Source organism: Bidens hawaiensis, unplaced genomic scaffold, assembly GCF_021521415.1.
Source record: "Bidens hawaiensis isolate Kalapana, Puna unplaced genomic scaffold, B.hawaiensis_p1.1 tig00030217_1, whole genome shotgun sequence".
Taxonomy (NCBI): domain Eukaryota; kingdom Viridiplantae; phylum Streptophyta; class Magnoliopsida; order Asterales; family Asteraceae; genus Bidens; species Bidens hawaiensis.
The window spans coordinates 55,070-65,807 of NW_027505173.1; the positions used below are offsets into that span (position 1 = coordinate 55,070).

The following is a 10,738-nucleotide window of genomic DNA, read 5'->3' on the forward strand; positions in this document are numbered from 1 at the left end:
AGCTACACAGATTCTTTTGAATTTTTTACTGGCTGAGGCTCCGTCTGGTTGTTCGTTCTCTGGTCTTGGATTTTTTACCAGGTGAGCCAACTTGCCCGATTTCACATCTTTTTCGATCGTATCCTTCAAATGATGGCATGCATCAGTGTTGTGCCCTGTGGATTTGTGAAACTCACAATATTTGCCACTGTTCGGTGGTCCCTTATGGAGTAATGGCATGGGGTTTTTAAACTGGACATTCTCTGTGCTTAACACTTGCGAAGGCGTTTTGGTGATGGGAGTCTATATTCTTGGTAGAGGTCTGTTAGGCTCTCTGCCGCCTTCCTTCTTGTCACATTCTCCGCGATTAAGAATGTCTTTTTGGGGTTGGGGTGAACTTTGTTGCGCTTGCTTTTCTGTAGGAGAATAATTGGTTTGTTGCAACCTGGACCATACGGAGTTTTGTTTGCGTCTCTTTTCATTGTTGCGTGGTGCTTCTGTTTGATGCCCTTATACTAAATTTTTATTTGAAAAAGGGTATATAACATATGATTTAAGTTATGTTTTTTCAAATAATATTAAGTAACGAAGTTCCTGTTTTGAAATCGTTACATTAAATAAAACCAAGATTTATTATGCCATCTTGTAATGTCATTTATTCAGTGACGATTCAATTTTAATATCATAGATACTAATGCGTGGGTATTGAACGAGTAGACGGTTTTAAGAAAGCCTTTATTTTATTAGCCTTCATATTCCATAACTTAATTTTGTATTACTTTAAAAAAATCACTATTCATAAAACTAATAACTTGAGAGAAAGATATGAAGATGTTGATGAAAAAACAAAATAAAGGAAATCTTCAAACTCGGTCAACTACTCGCTACTTGGAACCTTTCGAATGTGGTTTTCTCCAACTCGGCCTATCACTTTTACTCGGATCTAGGTAGCCAATTTGGACCTACTCGGATCTAGTCGGTGGTCAACTCGAAACAACTAAGTGATTACTCAGAACTACGACTACTACTTGGAGCTACTCGACGATTACTCAGATGACGATTTGAACATGCGTCGGTTTGATTAAAATTGATAGCAATCAAATTACGATAGTTGACATACATATGATCTCCCGAAATTTAACCTGTTCGGGTACTCACCTGTCTAGTCAACCGCTCTAGTCAACCGCCCTGGTATCGCCTAACGACCTCTACAACCATACCCGTGCTTATTCATCGTATTTATCATTTTTAACCATATTACTCATTTACTTGTCATGATTAATTGATTACACACAAATTGTGTTACTAAAAACGTGTGCCAATTTTATTACTACACATCATACCGACTAAAACCACGTTAGCCTAAAAATATGCATGTCATAAACAGAGAATTTGAACAAGTAAAAGGCTTTAATGAACAAACAAATCAATCCATACTATCTTTAAACTCTAATTACAACGAAAAACTGCATTTTACAGACAAAAATATGGTCTCTGGTTTAGAAAATAATCCCCAAAAATAAAAGGGTTCCAAAGAGCCAACACAAGAAAAGAACAAACAAGGATCAGCCAGAAATTACTATCATCTCTATACGCTACTTGAAGCACCGCACTTCCTTTGTAAAAAAATTCTGATTACTTGCTCTCGTTTTTGGCTTTTGTTTTGGCTCGGCGGGCCTTAAAGTCATTCAAGCTCCTGAATTCTTCTTTCAGTAGCTTATCTAGTTCTGGGAGCTTTTTATGGTCCTTGACTTGAGAATAGTGATGGAATGCCCTGCCAACAAACAACTTAATTTCAGCGCAAAAATTACACCACTGTTTTAACAAACCATATATTGGATGTCATGAAAGAGAGAACATGTGAAACTGTAATAACAAATTAACAGTAACTCGGTGTAAATCTCTGACATAATACAAAGCTTACAAAACCCTTTTAAGGGTTCGCTTGTTGACCCTTTTAGCCCAAATATTTTTTGTGAATTTAAACAAATATATATTTTTTTGTCATAAAATAAATCGATTGGATATTTTAAACCAAAATTTTTTATTTAGAAATAGAAAGATATAAGCATAAGATTTTATAGGTTACATGCAATATGTAATTATTTAATACGTGTCTAATTATTAGAATGCAAAAAATAAAATAAATAAAAAATTACGTGTCCTAAAAACTAGCGTTGTGTTCAGGTCCTGTCAAAATTTCTGGTCCGTGTCAAGTTTGACCTGCAAACACAGTCCCTTTAACACCCTAATTTTAAACAGCCAGCTTACCAGTACTTTTCAAGACCATAAAGATCTCCCTTCTGGTAGAAATCCAGGGTTAGCTGTTCAAAATCCGCATATACATTTTCCCTGAAGTCCTTCTCCAAACCATAGCTGCAATGTAAAAGGAAATTATAAATGCCATGTGGCCGAATTGCAAGAAAGGGTAACTTGTAACCGTTTCAGATAACAAACTTTTATAATGCCAAAAAACCATCAAAATCATGATTGAACTTTTGCCATGTTGACTTTCATTCAAATATGGCTAATGGTGTTAAATAAAAACAATTAAAACTTTAATGTGGTTTCGGCTTTAAAATAAGTCGGTCACCAAAAACAGAAATTTTAAAAAAGCAGAAAAACAGTAGCTTTCCATTTAACGCAGTTAGCCCTTAAAGAAATAACGTAGGACAAAATAGTCGGTATAATGTACCTGTAAAACCTGAAAAGGCATTCTAATCCATAATTGTAACCATGAGCTGCATCTTCCAGTGCAACTTTCTTAAACTCATTATACATTGACGGAACAAACAAGTCCCGAAGAAAATATGACCAGAATCTGTAAAGTGTGTTCATTTCCTGCAAGTACAAATTATATACACTTAAAAAAATTCAAATATTAAGTTAGGGATTGAAACAAGCCTTTCATTTATATAAATAATATAGCTATTGTTTAATATTTACAAGCCCGAGCTTGAATACTACCTCACTGCATCCAATGCCACATTTCTTCCGCTCACTTAGGCATCTCTTGTGATATTTAACATACCTACATAGATAGAAATATAGAATGAGTCACCTCAGTGATTCACAAAGACGGACTTAATATAATAATCATCAAATTCAATACCCACTTTTGCTGCCTGAACCCGTTTTCTTCTAAAAGCTGATGACTAGGATGCTGGAAAGGCGGAAATGGCTTTGGCATGGAGCCGACAGGTGGACTACCACCAGTAAAGCCGCCATGAGGAGACACACCAAGCTTTGAAGATCTTAATCTATACAGAATAGTCATGAAAAAACATTAAATGAGATTTTGAAATTAAACATTGAAAATTAATAATCTAAAGTCTAAACTGACCCGGGATTATCAGGAGGGGTTGACCCAAAGAAAAACCCGACTGAAGTACTTGGTGGGCTTTCTGATACGATATCATTATTCTTGAGGCTGCCAAAAAACCACCGTTGGTTCTTAAACGATTGCTGTTTATGAAAACCTTTATTTTGCTTCCTTTTAGAATTAGGACTGCCCACAACGTCACCGGCGCCACCTGTTACCTTCTGATTTGCTATGTGGGAACCAACTTTAGGAGATTTGGAGGTCCCGCCTTTTATTTCATTTGTTGAATTATTTCTTCTGCCTTTATTTCGCTTTGATTTTAACTCCTGAAATTAGCAGATCAACGAATGCTAAAAGTGCAAATGTATTAAATTTACAATATACATATAAAACAATTAAGATGGTAAATAACCTGTTCATAATAGTATAGACCATCATTAATGGCAGAAGCAAGCTCCTTAGAAAATGGCTTTGTTTCATCTACAGAACCTTTAGTTCCTCGGGCATTCCTATTATTTTGCTGTTAAAACGAATAATATCTTTTCATTAATTATAATAAAACAAAAACTAAAACATTTATTTATTATCAAACTTACTTGCGTAACAATCACGAGCCTCTCAACTGCTTGATCATTAACAACCAATTCATCGTCTTCATCATCCACCCTAGGTCAAGTCCAAAAGTGAAATAACAGTCAGCATAACAGTTATATAGCGAAAATAACAAAACATGACACACGAGCTTTGTAACAAATTGCACATAATAGAAAAAAATAAAAAATTTAGACAAGTGGCTCATGTGGTACCTTGTTTTAGAAGAAGACTGATACTTGTGCTCAAGCTCAAGCTCCTCGTCAAACATAAAAGTACTAGCAAAATCATCACAAACTTTATCTATATTTTCACCTGAAGCATCATTCTTGAAAGAATCAGACTTATTGTTCTTGACAGATTGTTTTATCGAACGCTCTACATTAGAAGAAGACTTGTTCCCGACAGAAGATGGAATCCACTTTGACCAATCCTCACGCTTCCTTACTTTCTCTCCCTGTGAAACAACAGCGGGCCCCACATAGCACGAACATCAACAACTCACATCATAACCAAACAACATTAATAAGAAATTAGGAATTGAGATACCGAACCTGCACTTCAAGAGTACTAGACCCCTGTAAGGCGTCAATAATAAGCGGTAGATCTGTACTCATACTTTTAACCTGTGCCATGTAAAAATAAAACACAACCAAAATTTAAAATTAGTCAAACTCAAACTATATAAATTTATTTAAAAAAAATAATAATAAAGCATACCCTTTTGAAGTCTGCAATAGTGGATATTGGAACCCATCCTTGGTCATCCATCAAAGAAATCAAATACTGATCATTTTGCAGATTCTGATCACTGTGAAAACCGAGAAACATATTCAGATATGAAAGCAGAAATGCGATATTGTATTTGTATCCTCTACTTTTAAATTACTCACCTGAAATAATATTCAATTTGGTTTCTAAGACCAACTCTCAGGGCTTGTGCCTGGGCAGGTAACATGGGAACTGCAGAGCCCGGCTGATGTGGAACCCCAAATGGTGGAGGTGGGACCCTAACAGGATATGGAGGCATAGCAGGAAGATAGACAATAGAACCCGGAGGACCTGACAAGAAGATATTGCAGCCATGTCATTGTTACCGAAAGACCCTCAAAATTGAAATGATTAGAAATTAAAAAAAAAAGAAAAAAAGAAACAGGCCCAATGGATCGCTTTGGGTTCTCATAAATGGGACAAATAACAAAAAGTTGGCTCAAAATACTTCCACTCGTAACCTTCTGGTCACCGTTACCAGACCTGCCCATCTGGTCACCTACTTCCATTCGTAACCTTTTTTTTTTGATAAATACTGTATTTTTTTAATCATTTTTTAGTATAAAAGGAACAAAAAAGTGTTTTTGGTTCATCCCAACCCAACCAGAACAGTATTGAGAAACAGCCCGTTTTGACTCTTACGAAAGTATTTTCGATTCATCCCAAACATCCTAGCCTGTATTAAAAGATGGCCCGTTTTAACTGTTACCAAACCCACCCATCTAGTCACCTACTTCCACTCGTAGCCTTTTTTTCATAAATATCCTTTTTGTCATAAATATTGTATCTTGTAATCATTTTTCATTAAAAAAAGAAACAAAAACATGTTTTCGGTTCATCCCAACCCGAGCTGACCAGTATTGAAAAATAGCCTGTTTTGACTCCTACCAAAAGTGTTTTTGATTCCTCCCAACCATCGAGACTCATTGCATGCTTTAACGGTTACCCAACTCGCCCATCTAGTAACCAGCTTTCACTCATAACCTTTCATTAATATTGCATCTTGTGATAATTTTTCAATAAAAAAAGAGCAAAAAGTGTTTTCAATTCATCACAACCCGACCTGACCCATACTAAAAATGGCCTGTTTCAACATAAACCCTTTTTAACCATTAAACAACCCGCCAATCTAGTCACCTACTTTCACTGTTTTAACCTTTTTTTCATAAATGTTTTATTTTGTAATAACTTTTTAACTAAAAAAGAACAAAAAGTTGTTTCCTGTTCAACCAGACCTGACCCATACTGAAAAAAGGCTTGTTTCAACATAAACCCATTTTATCCATTACCAACCCACCCATCTACTTTCACTCATAATTTTAAAAGCTCAAAAATTACCAGGAAAAACAGGACCACCCATAAACCCAGCTGGCGGGCCAAAAAAGGGAGGTCTAATAAAAGGTCTTGGCCCAGCATTTTGAAGCCCCTCATTATTCTCTTTTGGGCCTAACGGTTTCTGATTTTCTTGCATATTAGGTCTTCTGTTAGGAAACTCGACGCCATAATTATTAGGATTGCCTCTTGGTGGAGCTGCAGCGGTCCCACTTGCAGGAACAAATGGCCCGACAGCTAGCGGGTAAGCGTACCCATGGACAGGAACATGAGCGGGCCACGGTGCCATGCCACCATAAACAGGTGGCATTGGTGGCTGATGAAAAGGTAACGGTCCATGAAAAGATGGTGCGGTGTTCGGATTATGTTTGTTGACAGTTTTATGTTGACGAGATGGTTGCTTAGAAGGAAAATTATTATTCCCACGTCCGTGTGTCTTTGTCTCCTCGGCGGATGCCTGAGAAAAATAAATTTAAACAAAAATACAAACAGATTTAGTAACTTGATTAATAACATTAATAATCAAGATAGGAAAAAAGGTAACTTTGCAGAATAGTAACCGACTTTTCTAAACGAACCACTATCAACGTCTCTTAACTTTTATTAGGTGTTCCGATCTTGCATATTTTTTTGTAAATGTTAATTCTTACATATACAAATCTTGATTATTGATTTTTTTTTTTCAATTTGGCTTTATTTAAACAATTATGAAACTTTGTTATAACTTAATGAATTGTAATCTTCACTATTACCTCCTACTTCAAGTTAACTGAAAAAAATAAAACAATCACAATACAACAATCAAGATTCTTATGTGTTTAATTTAATTACTTCATTTACAAAAAAAAATTAATAAAAAAAAATTACACAAGAATGAGTTAAGTGGAAAACTTGGTTACTAAAAACAAGTGAAGATATGGTCCAACAAAAGTATCTATATTTGAGCAAAAAAGGTCACACATTGATCTCACCAACCACATATAAAATAAAATGAAATCACATTAAACATTTCAATTGCCACATATTACAGCCAATTTCTATGTATTCAACTCAATCAGTTAATAACAATAAATAAATGAATAACCTTAAACAAAACCCCCAATTTGATAAGTGACTACAATCAGAACATACATTAACATGTAGGTATTCAAAATAATAAGGTAATGATTAAAGAAAGTGAATATAATATATAATAAAAACCTGGGTTTGTTTAGGAGAAGAAGTAGTGACTGAATCAGCGGCGGCGGCGGAAGGGGATTTTAAGGCGGAGAGAGCCGGCCAAGAATCAGCGGGCGGAGCTATGACCGGCGGCGGAGTTGATGAGGGTGTGGTCTTCCATGGTGATTTGGGACCAGGGTCTTTGAGATTATTATTATTATCGCTGTCAGCCATCAGCACCATTAATTAATTAAGTGAACCAGTAGTAGTAGTAGCTATAAAGAAAGAAAGAATGTTGATTGCTTTTGATGAGAAAGAAAGAAAGTAAGAAAGTAAAAAGGAGAATGATTGATTTGATTAAGGGGTTGCCTGCGCCGTCATGTATAAGTCTCCGACATCAAGTGTTTAGTGTTTTGAGTGATTGTGTAGTGTAGTAGGAGTGAATGTGGAACTAGGGCTGTCTGTTCTGGGTCAATATACTGGGCCCAACTCACATCCACCGGACCAACAACACCCGGTTTTTTTATTTTTCTATGAAAGTGAGATGATCCTATGACTCATGACATGAATGAATGTAACGTTACCGATTTGGTGGATAAGGCTGTCAACCACAATATAATGAAAACCACCTAGTGATGACTAGAAGAACAACTGAATAACATAAAACTATATATAAGCCAGTTTAACTAATTAATTTTAGTTTAAGTTGTCGATTTGATCAATCTAAACTCGACTTTGCACACTTAGTAGAAATTAGTGTGAAGTCGTAGCCTACCAAGGCTTTGTGTGGCACCCTATGGTTACCATATAGGGTCAGCCATTCTTACTCGCTTAAGATTTGGGTCACTATTTTTGTGATATCATGAACGCATCATGGAAATCGCCTAAATTCGAACTAATTGGAAACATGAAGTGTAAACACTTTTGGTATACATCTTTATTATGGCTCACTACAAAACATAACTAGGAGGGGACGGTATAGTAAATTTGCGTAGTTAACCATAAATTAAGTAGATGGTATTTTTAGCAATTGGTATGTCACATTAAGCATGATTTTACCAAAGTTGCACGGGGGGGGGGGGGGATAGTTATGCACGGAGGAACACATAGGCGGGGACCTAATCGACGAACGTGTTAAGATTGGTGGATTAGAGGAACACGTTGACTAATTGGAACATGAACTTGGGATAATGAAGTGGTGAAAGTGATTGTCTCGTGTAGTATTTGAACTCTTTCTTATTATAGGTCTTTATATTGAATGTTTGGATTTGATTTTAGAGTTTTGGTTGTGATCGTAAGACACGGAATGATACATGATAGGAGATAGGTGAAACACAAGAAGCGTGGTAAACGATTAATAGCACTTGATCGATGTTATTAATATTGGTTTTTGATTTTAAATATGAGTCTTATACTTCTTCAGTTGCCTTTTATATTTTGTTATTATTTTTACTATTTAAAGATAACTTTATAACTAGTTTAAAGGTTTATGTATTAAAGGTTTATTTTTACTATTTATCCTTCTTCTAATTGTATTTGACCAAGAGGATGTTCCAGATCTAGATATATAAATAGTTTATGTATTCGATATTAAAGTTAGAATAATGAAAAATAACCTTCTCGGATATGAATTTTTTCATGGTATGAGAGCGGGGTTTTTTTAAAAACTATAAACCCAATTGTTCTTAACCAACATCATCATGGCTGGAGATGATGAAACGCCCGGTGGCAACATGAGTAATCACAAAGCTATTGATCCTAGTTCACCCTACTATATACACACTTTTGATTACCCCAAACAAATGCAAGTAAACGGACAGCTAATCGATGTAAACTACAACGATAGGTGCCAAGCGATGACGAATTTTTTATTTGCCAAAAACAAGATGGGTTTCGTAGACGGTTCTATTCCAAAACCCAATCTAATTGAAGATAATTATATGGTGTGGCTTCGTTGTGATGCTATGATCAAGGGATGGTTGACTACCGTCATGGAGAAAAACTTCGAGGTAGTGTCAAATATGCTAATACCTCCCTTGAAATCTGGTAGGACTTAAGAGAACTGTTGCAACATCTTACTTTTAAAATAATAAATAAAAGAATTTTATTTATTTAATGGCGTGTTATTTTTTACTTAAATTAAACAATAATAAATTGAGTTGTGGGCTCGGAAATAAAAGATGGGCTAAGGGAATGGTCATGGGCCTTAAGGTCCATGGGCTTATACTATATAAACCCCTTAAACCTCTCTAAAACCCGAAACTCTCATTTTCCATTTGCCTACACACACTCAAAAACACACACAAACACTCTTATCATTTCAAACCCAAATCCGAGCTGAAGAAAGGGTCCATTTCGTGTCGACTATCATCAAACCATAAGAAAACGCATCCTGATTCATGGGTTGAATCAAACCTAAACCAAACCGAACCAAAATGGTATGTTTTTGAATAAAAGTTTAAGTGTTTGATGTCGGTATGCCATAAGATTTCATACCAAGGCAAATTAGACCATATCATGTAAGAAAAACCCAAAATTTTCCATAAGCAAGTTGTTTGGAATGAATCGGGACGAATGGATGGCGTTCGGACCGTGAAAAATGAGTAGATAAGGTTGTTAAGGCTGAAACTCGTTAAAAAGGGTAAAACGGGTCTAGGAGGGATGAAAGAAAATGATTATAGCTGAAGGGCATGAAAATCAATTTTGAATCGGATTCATAAATAGTCAATTCGATTGGTTTCCAGAAACTCGATTTGATAGGGTTTCGAAACTTGATTCGACTGGTTTCCTGAAACTCGACTGGTTTGTGGAAACTCGATTCGATTGGTGTTCCATAAACTTGATTCAATTAGTTTTTCAAAAACTCGATTCGATTGGTTTCCAGAAACTCAGTTCAATGGTTTTCCATAAACTCGATTTGATTGGTTTCTAGAAACTCCATTAGATTGGTTTGTGGAAACTCGATTTGACTGGTTTAGGGAAACTCGAGTCGATTGGTTTGTGAAAACTCGATTCGATTGGTTTGTGCAGCTTAACCCCGGCTAGGGGCTACGCCCTTTGGACCCTGCGAGGGTTGCCGCCCCTAGGACTTCGCTGCCAGGGGCGCTGCCCCGTACCCCCATTCATTAAAGGCTTCACTAACTTAAGAAGTGTGATCTGGTTAGAAGTAGTTAATTGATACTTATAAATTATTACACCGTTAGCCGTGCACAACTAAGGAGAGGTGCTACAGTTAACTCCGAGAGAAACAAGATCCAGGTGAGTTTCTAGCCCCTCTCTTTGTTATGTTTTTTGGGGATCTGTGCATACTCCTACGTGTTTAGTTAATACAAATACCTTGAGTGGTAAGTGTATGCTATATGGATGTTTATGAATGATATTTGCACGACATAGAAAGGGTTAAGAGTATGTACGTAGATGTGTATGGATAAATATATAACTAAAAGTATGTATGACATGTATGAAACGAGAAGAAGGAACCGGACCCTAATAATATCCGAGGTATGTACGGACCGAACCCTAATAATAACTAAGGAAGAAGGGACCAGACCCTAATAATATCCGAGAAAGTAGGACGAAATGCTC

General features: G+C 36.1%; 1 protein-coding gene across 1 annotated transcript; it reads right to left on the reverse strand.

Annotated features, from left to right (window-relative positions):
• Positions 1–1,573: 1,573 nt before the first annotated feature.
• LOC143611220 (la-related protein 1A-like) lies at positions 1,574–7,416 on the reverse strand. Its single transcript, XM_077085476.1, has 14 exons — positions 7,196–7,416; positions 6,002–6,452; positions 4,786–4,954; positions 4,613–4,703; positions 4,447–4,518; positions 4,108–4,349; positions 3,898–3,967; positions 3,714–3,821; positions 3,323–3,627; positions 3,096–3,239; positions 2,947–3,010; positions 2,675–2,820; positions 2,251–2,355; positions 1,574–1,753 (listed from the first exon to the last, which is right to left on the reverse strand). Exons 1-14 carry the CDS (start codon positions 7,394–7,396, stop codon positions 1,615–1,617), a joined length of 2,307 nt encoding a protein of 768 aa, XP_076941591.1. The 5' UTR covers positions 7,397–7,416; the 3' UTR covers positions 1,574–1,614.
• Positions 7,417–10,738: the final 3,322 nt, after the last annotated feature.